This window comes from Chiloscyllium punctatum, chromosome 2 (genome assembly GCF_047496795.1).
Source record: "Chiloscyllium punctatum isolate Juve2018m chromosome 2, sChiPun1.3, whole genome shotgun sequence".
NCBI lineage: Eukaryota > Metazoa > Chordata > Chondrichthyes > Orectolobiformes > Hemiscylliidae > Chiloscyllium > Chiloscyllium punctatum.
The window spans coordinates 37979270-37995595 of record NC_092740.1 but is presented as its reverse complement, the minus strand read 5'-3'; the positions used below and the strand labels follow the sequence as shown (position 1 = coordinate 37995595).

Genomic DNA, 16326 nt, shown 5'->3' with positions numbered 1-16326 from the left:
GACATGCAGAATTAAGGAACTCAAAGACACGATCAGCTATATCAAGGTCACCACTTCATTCATATTCCTTTAGACCCCAAACTGTAATAATAATAATGTTGGCATGACATTAAACAGGAAATTCGAGACATATGCAATTAAACTACATCTGTAATTATGGGCGACTTTAATCTGTGTATAGATTTGGCAAATCAAATCAGTAGCGGTACTGTAGAGAAAGCATTGTGGAGTGTAAACATGATAGTTTGCTAAATGAATATGTTGAGGAGCCAACTAAAGATCATACCATCCTAGAGTGGGTATTGTGTAATGAGAAAGGGATAGTTGACAAGCTATTACGGGTCACGCCTTGGGAGAAGCGTGACCGTAATATGATAGAATCCTTCATTGAGATGGAAAGCAATGTTGTTGATTCTGAGAGTAGGGTCCTGAACCCAAACAAAGGGTACAATGATGCTATGAAGTTTCAGATGGCTATGATAAATTGGGATTATTGGCTGATGTTGGATAAGCTGAAGATTGTGGCAAATGCATCAGCTTTAACTTTTGCACTGATATGCTGGGCTCTTCCATCATTGAGAATGGGAATATTTGTGAAGCATCCTCCTCCAATGAGTTGTTTCATTGTTCACCACCATTCACAACTGGATGTGACAGGACAGCACAGATTAGCTCTGATCCCTTGGTTGTTTTGCTTTGCTCTATCATTTGGTTCTTGTGTTGTTTGGTCATGTAATCTGTTTTGTACATTTACCAGGCTGAAACCTCATTTTTAGGTATGCCTAGTAACGCTGCTGGCATGACCTCCTACACTTTCCAATGATCCCAAGGCTTGATAGTATTGGTGGAGTGGGGGATATTCTGGATCAAGAGGTTGCAAATTATACTGAAATACAATTTTGCTGATACTGATAGCACACAGCACCTCATGGATACCCATTTTTTAGTTGCCAGATCTTATCCAAAACTGTCAAAGGTTGATTGCTGCTTGGAACTCTCTTCCATAAATGGCAATGTGTGCTGGATCCATGGTTAATTTTAAATCTGAGATAATACCTTTACTTAACGAAAATGTACCTAAGGGATATGAGCCAAAGGCAGGTTAATGGAGTTGACCACAGAGCAGCCATGATCTAATTGAATGGCCTACTCTTTCTCCTGTGTTCCTATTTAGTTGGGTGAGGGTGCCACACAACGTGACATTCTCAATGTCAATTTCTAATTTACTACTCTTCATAAGCTTCAGTTCATTCATAGCTCTGCTTATCCACTACCCTTCATTGAGATTTTTGGGCTCCTAGTCTTCTAGCAATTTAAATTTAAAATTTTTGTCTTATATATAAATCATGGCTTTACCTGCCCATATGCCTGTAACCTTCTCTGATCCTAAAACCTCTTATTTTCACATAACGAAGAAGAATTAATGAAAATATGTTCATAGCACTGACCCTGAGTGAAAGGAAAGCATGTTAAGAACTCAGCTAAGACATTTACGAGATAGCACACAAGAACTGTAAAAAAAAAAGCTACGATGGACAAACTAGCTGGAAACTTGCCACCAGGATACATGAACACCAACTGGCCACCAAAAGACATGACCCACTCTCACTAGTTTCTAGACATACAGACAAGGAAGGACACCATTTTGACTAGTACAACACACACATGCTAGGACAGGCGAAACAAAGACACGCATGAGAATTTGTAGAGGCATGGCATTCTAATCAGAACTCCTTCAATAAATACATAGGTCTAGATCCTATCTACCTTCCCTTGAAAAAGAAAAGAACCAGAAATGACATCACCCACCTTAAGAACCCAAGACCTATAAATAGAGAGGTGGATCATACCACCAGCGTTTCACCAGAGACTCTCACTGATGATGTTACCTAGTATGGTGACGAAACGTCTGAAAACAAACCTTCAAGCTCAGCGAGCTAACTTACATACTTAAACTCAGCTAAGAGTTCAATACAACCACCATTGTTTTTTGTTATTCATTCCTGGCATCTGGGCATTACTGACAAGGCCAACATTTACAGTCGAACCCTAATTGCCCTTCAAAGGTGATGGTGAGCCATCTTCATAAACCACCTCACAGGCCTTGAAGAGGTTGTAAGATTTTGACCAGTGATGAAGGAAGGGAAATCAAATGTACAGCAAGTGATGCAGGATATATTGACTACATGAGACAAATTTGTAGAATGCCATTCAATGATGCACCCCTTCCTCCCTCACCCTGGGTGAAAGGTTGTGAAATCTATACCCCAGTGAACATTTCCCTCATTTTAGAGCAATGCTACATACATTTGCCACACTTTTCTCTGTAAATGGGTAACAATTTCAAGCAACTGCGCAACAAACAACGGAGGAGCTAATGACAATATTTCTGGCATTTTTCGACATAAAAGCAACGAGTGTGAATTGGAGAATTTCTGAAAGCAGAATGCATTTGTTACCCAGTGCTGTCAGCACAGAATGAATCCAGGAGGCATTCACAGCACACAATGATAGCAACTGGAACAAATTTCACCAGGGTCAGCCTTAGGTCATGTCAGTCCCAGCCAACAACTTGCCAAACCGGAACACTGCCTCACAAATGCCTGACTTCAGAGTTGCTAGGTTGGCTAGCGGACAGCATACAAAGTCAGCCAGTTTGAGACAGGTTAGCGGGAAAGCTATCTTGCAGTTTACAATGAGGAATACAGTTCAGATATACATAACCAAAAACTGAACTCAATAGAATGCCTTCCAGTAGTTCTATGGCTGCACAATTAAACTATCCATTTAAAGAGAACAATTACAACCTATAATTTACTCCCATATTCTTTCCATTAGTAGATGTATTAATTCACTGGCTGATAATGTTCACGTTATTGGACATATAATCTAAGGCAGGGTTTTCTCATTAAATAAATTAGATTAAACCATAAATTATGTGCAAATTAAGCACAATAAAAATCCCATTACCCTCCATTTTTACCCATTGTCTATTTTTTTCACAGTATTAAAAATGTCAAGGGATATAAGAATGGCGTGAAAAAAATGGTACGGAGGTAGAATTTAAGCCACAATCTTTTTGAATAGGCCCATTCCTGCTCTTATTTCACATGTTCCTTTCTTCCCTTTACCAATATGCAGCCACAGAATTGACTGCCCTTTATCCCTGCACCAAATGCTTTAACAGAAACACTGTACAGGGTAGGGGATCAGCTGTTTGCAACTGCTTACAATTCAGCAACTACAAGTTGTATTTACATAATGCCTTTCACATAGTAAATCATCCCAAAGTGCTTCACAGGATAGCTCGCAAACAAAAGGTGATTCTGAACCGCAAAAGGGGTTTTAAGGACAAGTGACCAGAGACAGCTTTTAAAAAACAGTGTTGTAAAGTGTGGTGCTGGAAAAGCACAGTAGATCAGGCAGCACCCAAGGAGCAGGAGAGTCAATGTTTCTGCTTATGCTCCTCGGATGGTGCCTGACCTGCTGTGCTTTTCCAGCGCCACACTTTTCGACTCTGACTCTCCAGCATCTGCAGTCCTCACTTTCTCCTAGCTCTTAAAAAGCAGGTATCTAAAAGCATCTCAAAGGACAAGGAAGATGGAGAGGTACAGGAAGGGTATTTCAGGTCTTAAAGCTTAGACAACTGAAGGCACAACCACCAGTGAGAAAAATGAAAACTTGGGCTGCACAGTAGGCTAGAATGGGTGGGTGGGTGGGTGGGTGGGGGACACCTGGAAGATGCTCTGAATACAATTCAACAGCTTGGATTTTATATTTGTTTAACCCATGCATTCTAATAAGGAGTTTCCAAATAATTGCAGAAGAAAAGGTACTGGTGAGAGATTTTTCATTTCTTTCTCAGTAAATATACTTGCAGCTCATGTTTTATAACTGGATTGGTCATCTCTCACCAATATGATACATAATGGATACTTTCTGTTGTTGAACCACTCTATATCACTGGAAACAACTTGGAAAATTTAAATGTAAACCTCACTGGCCTTAACCAGATTACGTTTAGATTAGATTAGATTAGTTACAGTGTGGAAACAGGCCCTTCGGCCCAACAAGTCCACACCGCCCCGCCGCAGCGTAACCCACCCATACCCCCTACATGTACATCTACATCTACCCCTTACCTAACTCTACGGGCAATTTAGCATGGCCAATTCACCTGACCTGCACATCTTTGGACTGTGGGAGGAAACCGGAGCACCCGGAGGAAACCCACGCAGACACGGGGAGAACGTGCAAACTCCACACAGTCAGTCGCCTGAGGCGGGAACTGAACCCGGGTCTCCAGCGCTGTGAGGCAGCAGTGCTAACCGCCCCGGAATATATCCAGATTTTTTACATTTACTGAAGCAAATTATAGCTCTTTTAGAGTAAACTGAAATCAGAGGTAGTTCTCTGATTCTCAGGTACTATACCCTCTACCTACTCACACAATGTTTGCTGCTAGACTGGGTCTGCAGCAGGTGGTGAGGGAACCATACTTGACCTCATCCTTACCAATCTGCCAGCTGCAGATGGATCTGTTCATGACAGTGTCAGTAACAGTGACACCGCACAGTCCTTGTACTGTCTTCGCATTGAGAATACCCTCTAATATGTTGTGTGGCACTATCACCATGCTAAATAGGACAGATTTCAAACAGATCTAGCTACTTGAGGCTGAGCATCCGTGAGGTGCTGTGGGACATCAACAGCAGCAGAATTGCACTCCAGCACAATCTGTAATCTCACGGCCTGGCATATTCCCCACTCAACAACTACCTTCAATTCTGGTTCAATGGAAAGTACGGGAGGGCATGCCAGAGTAGCATCAGACATACCTAGAAATGACAAGTCAACCTAGTGAAGTTACCAAACAGGATTAATTGCATGCCACACAGCATAAGTAGGAGGTGATAGACATAGCCACAACCAATAGTGCAGATCTAAGCTCTCAGTTCTTCGATATCCAGTCATGAATGGCAGTGGACAATTAAACTGGAGGAGAAGACTCCATAAATATCCCATCCTCAATGATAGAAGAGCCCAAGACAACTGTGCAAAAGGTAAGACTGAAGTATTTGCAGCAATCTTCAGCCAGAAGTGCCGAGTGGATGTTCCATCTCAGCCTCCTCCAGTGGTCACCAACATTATTGGGGAGATTGGACGCCTCTTCGCAGAGCACTTTAGGGAACATCTCCAGGACACCCGCAACAATCAACCCCACCACCCTGTGGCCCAACATTTAAATTCCCCCTCCTACTCTGCCAAGGACATGCAGGTCCTGGGCCTCCTCCACTGCTGTTCCCTCACCACCTGATGCCTGGAGGAAGAACGCCTCATCTTCCACCTCAGAACACTTCAATCCCAGGGCATCAATGTGGACTTCACCAGTTTCCTCATTTCCCTTCCCTTCCCACCTTATCCCAGTTCCAACCTTCCAGCTCAGCACTGTCCTCATGACCGGTCCTACCTACCAATCTCCCTTCCCATCTATCCGCTCCACCCTCCTCTCTGACCTATCACCTCCAAACCCACCCCCATTCACCCATTGTGCTCTTTGCTACCTTCCCCCACCCTCCTTTCTGACCTATCATCTCCATCCCCACCCCCCCATTCACTTACTGTACTCTTTGCTACCTTCTCCCCAGCCTTACCCCCACCCCCTCCCATTTATCTCTCCACCCTGGAGGCTCCCTGCCTCCATTCCTGATGAAAGGCTTTTGCCCGAAACATCGATTTTCCTGCTCCTCGGATGCTGCCTGACCTGCTGTGCTTTTCCAGCACCACTCTAATCTAAACCAACATTACAGGTACCAGTCTTCAGCGAATTTGATTCTCTCCATATGATATCAAGAAATGGCTGGAGTCACTGGTTACTGCCAAGACTATGAACCCTGACAACATTCCGACATTGTATTGAAAACTAGTGTTCCAGGACTTGCTGATCCCCAGGCCAAGCTGTTCCAGTACGGTTATAACATTGGCATTTACCTGACAATGTGGAAAATTGCTAGGATGTGTCCTGTACATGAAAAACAGGACAGTTCCAACCTGGCCAATTACCACCCCATCAGCCTTCTCTCAATTATCAGGAAAGTGATGGAAGGTGTCATCAACAGTGCTAGCAAGCAGCACCTGCTCAGCAATAACCTGCTCAGTGACGCCCAGTTGAGTTCCGTCAGGGCCACTCAGCTCCTGATCTCATTACAGCCTTGATTCAAACATGGACAAAAGAGCTGAATTCGAGGGCGGAGGTGAGTGTGACAGCCCTTGGCATCAAGGCTACATTCAAATGAGTGTGGCATCAAGGACCCCTAGCAAAAGTGGAATCAATGGGTATTGGGGGCAACTCTCCACTTGTTAGAGTCATACCTAGTAGAAAGGAAGGTGATTATGGTTATTGGAAGTCTTAGCTCCTCTGGGTAGTTTCCTTGGCCCGACCATCTTCAACTCCTTCATCAGTGACCTTCCCTCCAACATAAGGACAGAAGTGGGCATGTTCACTGATGAATACACAATGTTCAGCACCATTTGTAAGTCTTCAGATACTGAAGCAGTTCATGTTTAAATGCAATAAGGTCTGGACAAGTTTAGGCTGACAAGTGATAAGTCATATTTGTCTAACAAGTGCCAGGAAATGATCATTTCCACCAAATGATAATTTAACCATCAATCCTTGGCATTCAGTGGCATTAGCTTCACAAAATCTCCACTATTGACATCCTGGAAGTTGCCATTGACCAGAAGCTGAATTGAACTAGCCATATAATAACTGTGTAAAGACAATGACTGCAGATGCTGAAAACCAAATACTGGATTAGTGGTGCTGGAAGAGCACAGCGTTGGATGCTGCCTGAACTGCTGTGCTCTTCCAGCACCACTAATCCAGTATATAATAACTGTGGCTGCAAGAAAAATTCAGAGGCTGAGAATTCTGTGACAAGTAACTTATCTGCCAGCTCCCTTAAGCATGTCCCTCATCTGCAAGGCACAATTCAGGAGTGTGATGAAATACTCCACACTTGCCTAAAGAAGTGCAGCTCCAGCAACACTCAGAAGGCTCAATGTCATCAAGAACAAAACAGCCCGTTTGATTCAAATTCCATCCAGTCCCAATAGTCACCCCCTCTATCATCAATGTTCCATGGCAGCAGTGTGTACCAGCCACAAAATGCACTGCGGAAACTTACCAAAGATAGTACCTTTCAAATTCACCATCACTTGGAAGGATGAGGGCAGCAGATGCACAAAAGCATTGTCACCTGAAAATTTCCTCCAAGTCACACACCATCCTGACTTGAAACCATATCATCGTTTCTTCACTGTTCATGGGTCAAAATTCTGGAATTCCCTTTCTAAAAGTGCTGTGGGTATCCCTAGATCATATGAACTGCTGCAATTCAAGAAGGCAGCTCATCACCATCTTCTCAAGGACAATTAAGGATGAGAATAAATATTGACTTGTTAAATGTCCATATCTTGTGAAAAATTTTTTTAAAAATCAGTGGAAAGTAACAATCTTGTCCTAAGCTCCTTTTTCTCATTGCATAATTTGTGTTGTCATTGCTAATCACTATCCTTTGCTCAGTTCAATAAATCCAATCAGTTGTTCATTTGTCTATTGCTGGTTGGTTTTCCTTGCAACTATATCTGGAAATAGTTGAAGATTAAAAGTGAGCTGAAGTCTGCATAAGACCAATCCAAGTACAGTGAATAAAGGCAAAATACTAGGGATGCTGGAAATCTGAAACAAGCACAAAGAATCCAGGAGAAACTCAGCAGGTCTGGCAGCAGTTGTGGAGAAAGAAACAGAGCTAACATTTTGTTTCCGGTATGACTCTTCTTCAAAGTTTTCTCCAGTATTCACAATATTTGTCCAATTATAGCTGCAGGATAGGGAGAAGTCTAAGAGGGTGGGCTGTAACATTTCTGAGGCACTAGACTTTATCCTGTGACAAGATAAACATTCTCATTTCAGGATAACTGTGTGTTGGTTCGTAACATCAATCAACTGAATGCTGATGAAGATAATTATGGAGACGCTTGTGACAACTGTCGAATATCAGTTAACAATGATCAAATTGACACAGATAGTGATGGGAAAGGTGATGCCTGTGATGATGATATGGATGGAGATGGTAAGTATTTACCTCAAGCGAAAACCTCTAACACTTATATTATGATTCCAGCTCATGGTAATGCAGGAGAAATCAGACCCCAAAGTGAAACCTAGCTTTATTTTTGTAATTTGATTGGTATGAGCGGTCAGTCATTGAACATGTTCACAAGAGACAGCCAAGGTGCTTTTAACAAAGCAACAGAAGTTTGTTATGCAAAGAAAATGTAAAATAAATGGCCAAAAGAAAAATGCCCCCCTTTCCTCAGCAATACCCCTTACAGACACTCAACCCTAGTGACATGTCAGGCCTTTTCTTCATGCTAAACTTTCATACACAATTGCAAGCAGTACGCTTTTGGCAATTTCTTGCACATTCACCAGATGTGATTCCCGTTATTACTGTCTCTTCCCCAATGCACATAGATACAAGTCATTCCACAAAACAAAAAAGATCCCAATTGCCTCTATTTTAGATGTCAAGTTTTCAAATAGTAATAATATATTATAGACTTTCACCATACTTGTTACAACTCATTCAATTATTTATCTGTTCAGCCCCATTTCATTGATACATTGTAGCTCCTTATGTTAAACTTTCTACCATGTAAAACTCAATGCTGCATATTTCCTTATCATGGGACTATAGTGATTGCTGTATTTAATGAAAATATCAATGATAAATTAGAAAGAGGAAGTAGATCCATCTCACCTGAGGTAACCTATTCAGAAAATCTCACAGGAGAGACAACAATGGATTTGAAATAATTACAAAGAGGTAGATTATGACACTTGTTGTTTTTCAGGTAGCTTGATTGGACAAAACCATCTTACCGACACAGACTTTAGACTCAAGTTACTATAATATCTTGTGGCTCAGCTACAGGTTAATAGCTGCCTAACTGCAAGGGCAGAATACAACAACTGGCTCATTACCAGGAGCTGGTGGGTGCTTGGTAAGATACCTTGCTGGCAATCAGGAACATTATATAGAGGATTTTGCTGGAAGGTCTCAATGAAGGAAGGAAGGATCAGTGGCTGAGGAGGCTGAACCCTCATTCCTTCAGGCCATCAAAGGAACAATTTCAGTAGAGCTTGGAGAGTCACTTATCTCTAACAGCCATAGTTGACTTGTTGCAGTCAGACAGAAAAGTCACGGCACCTGCTCTGCTCAGGCCCAGTGAACACCCCATCGATGTGATGCTGTTTAATTATGTTATAACTCAGGGCTGTGCAGTGACCAGGTTCCAGGGAAAACAGGAAGATGAAATAATTCCTGCCCATTTCTGATCAACAGATGGAGTTACAATGATCATATCTGTCCATATCATACTTCATTGAATAATACCGTACAGAAGAGGCCTTTTGGCCCCACTAGAAATGTACTACCACCTGCATGAATCCCACCTGGTCAATAGCCTTGGATGTTACACTTCAGTTGTTCATCCAAGTTCTATTTAAAGATGGTGATGTTTCCTGCTTCAATTACCCTCCAAGGCAGTACATTCCAGATCCCCATACCCTCTGGGTGAATATGTTTTTCCTCACATTACCTCTAAACCTCCTGCCTCTCAGTTTACAATTATACCCCCTTGTTATTGATCCTTCAACAGAGGGGGACAGCTGCTTTCCATTCATCCTGTTGATGCCCCTCATTATCTTGTACACCTCTCCCAGGTCCCCCCTCAGCCCTGTCTACTCCAAAGAAAACAACCCGAGTTTATCCAGACTCTCTTCACAGCTAAACTGCTCCATCAAAGGCAACATCCTGCTGTATCTCCTTTGCACCCCATCCAGTGCAATCACATCCTTTCCTCAATGTGGTGATCAGAACTGCACGCAGTATCCAGCAGTGGCCGAGCCATTTTGTGAAGCGAAATTTCCTTACCTCACCGCTCACTAGTTTGAACTTGTGTCACTCTTGCAATTCAACTTTGAAGCAATTTTCCACATTTATCTGTTCCTCAGAATTGCCATTTAATATACTTCAATAAGACCACTTTACCATAACTCCTTCACAGAACTGAAAAGCTTGTGTTTCTCAACTTATCCCCATAGCGCTGACATTATGGATCAAACATCATGGCTTTCCACTGAAGTGCTTCCTATGTTTGAGTGCTTCCCCTTCTAAATCATTGGCTGCCTTATTCTGGTAATTGTTTATGGTCCCAAGAATCTCAATGTGAATGAATGGGAGTGAATGCTGAGTGACTGGTTGAATGTAAGAATGTATATAGGTAAGGTGGGTGAGTGAGTAGTGTGGCAGCCTGATAGGGTGGTAGATAGGTGTTGTGGGTCAGAGCAAGAGTGGATTGGTGGTTCTTGGGCAAAGATGGGTAGTCATGTGGTTGAGATACAGTGTTGAAGATTGATGGGGATGTTGTGGGTCTGTGTGAATGACTGGAGGGATCATAGAGTCATAGAGATGTACAGCATGGAAACAGACCCTTCGGTCCAACTTGTCCATGCCGACCAATCTAGTCCCACCTGCCAGCACCCAGCCCATATCCCTCCAAACCCTTCCCAATCATATACCCATCCAAATGCCTCTGAAATGTTGCAATTGTACCAGCCTCCACCACTTCCTCTGGCAGCTCATTCCATACACATACCACCCTCTGCGTGAAAAAGTTGCCCCTTGGGTCCCTTTTATATCTTTCCCCTCTCACCCTAAACTTATGCCCTCTAGTTCTGGACTCTCCCACCCCTGGCAAAAGACTTTGTCTATTTGCCCAAGAGATGAACATTTTCTTGTTTAATGTTTCCTAGGGTGCAAGATATCACGGTGGTCAGAGGGGTGTGGTGTTCGTGCAGAGTGGGTAAAAATCCAGTTATATTTGTCAGAATCGTCTGAAGACTGTGCCACTAATGTTAAGTCAAAGATCCTTTATCAGAGGATCTGAGTTAGAAGGGAAATTGTCCTCCAGAAGTTTGGAGTTCCTGGACAATTCCCAAAGTTGGTTTGATGGAACTCTGTAGGCTCTTTATATGCTTCGTGAGTCCTACATCTGGGATCTGACAACATGGGGACTGGATAATCTGGCTCATCATCTAAGTTGATGAGGGCAGGGCAGAAATTCATTCGTGGAGTATCACCTAATCATAGTGCTATGCAGAATATATAGATTCCCTGAAGACAGACAACATCATAGTTCACATAGGTAGCAGGAATGCAATGTCTGCCCTTGGAGAACCTACATTATCTCCATAACTCTGTTTTCAAGTGCCATTTCACAATGAAGAAACTGGAATAAGCACCAAAAACTATTGATTTAAATGACTGGTAATTTCAATGACTGAGATCATAGAAACATTATCACCAAGAGAAGTCATCCTGAATAACATGCCTGGGTCAGTGCTGAGAAAGTTAAAAGTCACACAATACCAGGTTGTAGTCCAACAGGTCTATTTGGAAGAACAAGCTTTCGGAGCACTGCTGCTTTGTCAGTCAGGATCCTGTCCCACTAACTACCTGATGAAGGAGCAGCACTCTGAAAGCTTGTACTTCTAAATAAACCTGTTGGACTATAACCTGATGTTGTGTGACTTTTAATTTTGTTCACCCCAGTCTAACACTCGCACCTCCACATCAGTAATGAGAAAGGAAGTGCTGCAACATATTACCAACCTATGCAAATCACATTGACCCTGGTCTCGCTTAACATGCACTAATCATCTTTGAGTGTCGCTTCCTCTGTAGAGATTTTTGAGATACATAGTTTTATATTAAATTTGTTTATTTGTTTGTTTCTGTGCAGTGACTAGTTATGTTGATGACTGTATATAATAGAGCTCCTAGCTCTTTTTCAACTTTGCTATCAGCTATTCAGATAGCTTTCCCAGAGGATGTGTAGATACCAATTTTCTTCTGATGCTCCCTGCTATATATTTGTCAATATTGTATTTTATCTTCTATTATTTGGATTTTCAGCACAGAAGAAAACAATTTTGGTCTATTTTACCTGACAGGAACAGATCTAAACCCCACCTCTGTACACTCTTCCAGTAGCTCTGTTCCAATGTTTATCTAAGTGATATCCACACCAACCAGTCGCTGTAATTAAGTACACCATTTAGATAGATATATTTGCTAACCTCCTCCTTACATTCAGCAGCAAACAGCCAAGACTGAAATGATGTGATCTCTGATGTTCTATAGTGACTGTACTGGGGATGATCTTATTTTTCTATACATGTATATGATTTAGGATTTAGCCTTTTGAAATCTGCCAAAAATACCAAAGTAATTTGATTTGAGAGATTGTGGGACAATGTTATGAGAGGTTGTGGTTCAATGTGATTTGAATAGATTGATGGTGTAAGTTATAGCATTTCTTTTGTCAGCACTGACCCAGGCATGTTGTTCAGGGTGTCTTCTCTTCGTGATAACATTTCTGTGATCCCAGTTATTAAAAGTACTTGCCACTTAAATGAACAGTTTTTGGTGCTTATTCTTGTTTTCTTTTAAATAGTCTTCCAATTTTATTTTGCATTTTCAGCTTGTGCTTGTCATAATCCTGCACTCTGTTGGATCTTAACATTAGTCAGTCAAGTTAATCAGGTTTAATTGATGTGCACTTTCTGCATCTTCCTGCAGGGATTAAAAATTTCTTGGACAACTGTCAAAGAGTTCCCAATGTAGACCAGAAGGACAGAGATAACGATGGTGTCGGTGATGCTTGTGATAGTTGCCCTGATGTCATCAACCCTAATCAGGTCTGAGGGAGCAGGCTTGTCATTATCCTTTGTAAACTCTAATACTTGGTTAAATGCTGAATGACATCTGTAATGCAACAGCTTCTCTTTTTATTTTAAATGCATCATTTAATTGCAAGTGCATTTCACTGAAACAAATTGTGCTCAGAAGTGAGAGATGTGTGAGTAGCAGGATGGAATCCATTTCAGGTTTCAGGTTCAATAATCTCCCTCTGCCACCAGCCCCAGAAAATATCAGTTCACCCAAAACTCTGCTGACTGTATTGTGTCCTGCTGTAAGCTGCCCTCACTCACGACTCCTGTGTCATTCTGTCCACTTCCAATGCATCAGCAGAAACAGAAAACAGGACCAGAAATAGGCCATTCAACCCATCGAGCCTAGTTTGTCATTCATCATGATCCCATGGCTGATCCTCTATCTCAATGCCAGACTCCTCCATTCTCCCCATTTCCCTTGACATCTTTAGCTTCTACACCCACACCAGCTCCCAGCTCCCAGCCCTGCTGAGTTTTCACCATCCCCCCAGACCTCCCCCTCACTGAGGACAAACGATCAGTCCTCAGCAAAGGACTCACCTTCATCCCCCTCCGTCCACGCATCAATGAATTTAATACACGCCGTGACGTCGAACAATTCTTCCGTCGCCTCCGCCTCTGAGCTTACTTTCACAATCAGGACTCCCGCCCACCTTCCGAGGACCCCTTCGCCCGCCTCCAACACACTGCATCCACCTGGACTCTCCGCGCTGGCCTATTACCTGCCCTCGACCTCTTCGTTTCCAACTGCCGCCGGGACATTAACTGCCTCAACCTGTCTACCTCCTTCCCCCACTCCAACCTCTCACCCTCACAACGCGCAGCCCTCCAATCTATCTGCTCCAATCCCGACCTCACCATCAAGCCAGCAGATAAAGGGGGCGCAGTGGTAGTCTGGCGCACTGACCTCTACACCGCTGAAGCCAAACGCCAACTTGAGGACACCTCTTCCTACTGCCCCCTCGACCATGACCCCACCCACCCATCGCCAAACCATCATCTCCCAGACCATACAAAACCTCATCACCTCAGGAGATCTCCCACCCACAGCTTCCAACCTCATAGTCCTGGAACCCCGCACTGCCCGGTTCTACCTCCTTCCCAAGATCCATAAGCCTGACCGCCCTGGCCGACCCATTGTCTCAGCATGCTCCTGCCCCACTGAACTCATCTCTACCAACCTTGACACTGTCCTATCCCCCCTAGTCCAGGAACTCCCCACATATGGTCGAGACACCACCCACGCCCTCCATCTCCTCCAAGACTTCCGTTTCCCCGGCCCCAACGCCTCATCTTCACCATGGATAGCCAATCCCACTACACCTCCATCCGCCATGACCAGGGCCTCCAAGCCTTCCATTTTTTCCTCTCCAGATGTCCCCAACAGTACCCTTCCACCGACACTCTCATTCGTTTGGCCGAACTGGTCCTCACCCTTAACAATTTCTCCTTTGAATCCTCCCACTTCCTCCAGACCAAAGGGGTAGCCATGGGCACACGTATGGGCCCCAGCTATGCCTGTCTCTTTGTTGGCTACGTAGAACAGTCCATCTTCCGTAATTACACCGGCACCACTCCCCACCTCTTCCTCCGCTACATTGATGACTGCATTGGTGCCACCTCATGCTCCTGCGAGGAGATTGAGCAATTCATCAACTTCACCAACACATTCCACCCTGACCTTAAATTTACCTGGACCATCTCTGACACCTCCCTCCCCTTCCTGGACCTCTCCATCTCCATTAATGACGACTGACTTGACACTGACATTTTTTACAAACCCACCGACTCCCATAGCTACCTGGATTACACCTCTTCCCACTCTACCTCTTGCAAAAATGCCATCCTGTATTCCCAATTCCTCCACCTCCGCCATATCTGCTCCCAGGAGGACCAGTTCCACCACAGAACACACCAGATGGCCTCCTTCTTTAGAGACCGCAATTTCCCTTCCCACGTGGTTAAAGATGCCCTCCAACGCATCTCGTCCACATCCCGCACCTCCGCCTTCAGACCCCACCCCTCCAACCGCAACAAGGACAGAACGCCCCTGGTGCTCACCTTCCACCCTATCAACCTTTGCATAAACCAAATCATCCACCGACATTTCCGCCACCTCGAAAAAGACCCCACCACCAGGGATATATTTCCCTTCCCACCCCTTTCCACCTTCCGCAAAGACCGTTCCCTCCGTGACTACCTGGTCAGGTCCACGCCCCCCTACAACCCACCCTCCCATCCTGGCACTTTCCCCTGCCACCACAGGAACTGTAAAACCTGCGCCCACACTTCCTCCCTCACCTCTCTCCAAGGCCCTAAAGGAGCCTTCCACATCCATCAAAGTTTTACTTGCACATCCACCAATATCAATTATTGTATCCGTTGCTCCCGATGCGGTCTCTTCTACATTGGGGAGACTGGGCGCCTCCTAGCAGAGTGCATTAGGGAACATCTCCGGGACACCCACACCAATCAACCACACCACCCTGTGGCCCAACATTTCAACTCCCCCTCCACTCTGCCGAGGACATGGAGGTCCTGGGCCTCCTTCACCGCCGCTCCCTCACCACCAGACACCTGGAGGAAGAACGCCTCATCTTCCACCTCGGAACACTTCAACCCCAGGGCATCAATGTGGACTTCAACAGTTTCCTAATTTCCCTTCCCCCACCTCACCCTAGTTCCAAACTTCCAGCTCAGCACTGTCCCCATGATTTGTCCGGACTTGTCCTACCTGCCTTTCTCCTTTTCCACCTATCCACTCCACCCACCCCTCCCTGACCTTTCACCTTCATCCCCTCCCCCACTCACCCATTGTACTCGATGCTACTTTCTCCCCACCCCCCTCTAGCTTATCTCTCCATGCTTCAGGCTCACTGCCTTTATTCCTGATGAAGGGCTTTTGCCTGAAACATTGATTTCGCTGCTCGTTGGATGCTGCCTGAACTGCTGTGCTCTTCCAGCATCACTAATCCAGAATCTTTACCTTCTAGAAATCCATCTATTTCTGTCTTAACTATATTCAGTTACTTCATCTCTACAGCCTTCTGTGGTTAAGATTTTCACAGGTTCATCACATTTCAAAAGATCTAGGGGTTTTGATAGACACTGACCACATTGAAATTTTGACCTTCTAGCTCAGGTTGCTTCACAGTGACTGTGTAACCTTCTCCAGCCCTATACCTCCCTAAGACCACAGCATTTGCTCCAATCAGATGAGTGAGCACTCTTTTCATTGCACTGCTGAATACATTGTGACACTTACGTCCCCTCATCTATCTGACTGAGGCAAATCATCAGTGATTTTCAGTGTATTTCTGTGTATTGCATTCAGAAATAAAGGGGATTGCTGATTGTTAAAATATTGGCACATCACACCAGCTCTGCATTTCTCTGTCATGTAGACCAAAAACTACTTTTATTCTTAAAATTGTAATAGCACTGGTATTGACTACTTA

General features: G+C 44.0%; 1 protein-coding gene across 1 annotated transcript in view; it reads left to right on the top strand.

The window, feature by feature from the left end:
* Positions 1 to 16326, top strand: part of LOC140496394 (thrombospondin-4-like) — a 126549-nt gene that overhangs the window by 89869 nt on the left and 20354 nt on the right. The window contains exons 13-14 of the mRNA XM_072596068.1: positions 7979 to 8138; positions 12714 to 12832. Of these exons, the coding sequence (XP_072452169.1) occupies positions 7979 to 8138; positions 12714 to 12832 (279 nt within the window). The remainder of the gene's footprint in view (positions 1 to 7978; positions 8139 to 12713; positions 12833 to 16326) is intronic.